General features: G+C 39.2%; 1 protein-coding gene across 1 annotated transcript in view; it reads left to right on the top strand.

The window, feature by feature from the left end:
• Positions 1-6: 6 nt before the first annotated feature.
• tanc2a (tetratricopeptide repeat, ankyrin repeat and coiled-coil containing 2a) overlaps positions 7-543 on the top strand; it is a 25,292-nt gene continuing 24,755 nt past the window's right edge. Inside the window, exon 1 of the mRNA XM_035655610.1 lies at positions 7-138. Coding sequence (XP_035511503.1) covers positions 55-138 — 84 coding nt within the window. The 5' untranslated portion in view covers positions 7-54. The remainder of the gene's footprint in view (positions 139-543) is intronic.

Genomic DNA, 543 nt, shown 5'->3' with positions numbered 1-543 from the left:
GAGAATGAGGAGTTAGGACCCCCGCCCTCAGTAGACGAGGCGGCTGACGCTCTGATGACCAGGCTAGGCTTCCTGCTCGGGGAAAAGGTAGTCGGTGGAGAGCCGGGGTCCCCTTACCACGCCCAGGATGATGGACAGGTGATTAACACACACAGATACACAGATACTTGGACACACATAGGTTGAATGTCCTGTAGCAGTTGGATATAAGTAAAGAGATATTCCCGAAATCCAAATTAAGCATTTGGAAAAGCACAAATAATAATAATTAAATGTGTTTTTTTTTTTTTCATTTGTTCTGTATTATTTGCAGTAAGTTAGTAAGTACAAATAAAATAGTCTGAGAATCTGAACTCAGAATCATCTTTTGCTTTTAGATCGTTTTTTCCATCCCTCACTCAGCCGTAGGTTTCCATTCTTTTCAATATGCTTTAAAGCGTAATCAATTTTCAGAGATTTAAGTCTTGCTTAAGTTAAAGTGAATATATCTTGTTTCATTTTTGCCTAATGGTTGCATGGTAATATACATCGATCAGCCATAAC

Source organism: Morone saxatilis, unplaced genomic scaffold, assembly GCF_004916995.1.
Source record: "Morone saxatilis isolate NCDOM2014 unplaced genomic scaffold, NCSU_SB_2.0 Contig14, whole genome shotgun sequence".
In the NCBI taxonomy this organism is placed as follows: domain Eukaryota; kingdom Metazoa; phylum Chordata; class Actinopteri; family Moronidae; genus Morone; species Morone saxatilis.
The sequence above is the reverse complement of the archived record's forward strand: the minus strand, read 5'-3'. Positions and strand labels throughout refer to the sequence as shown.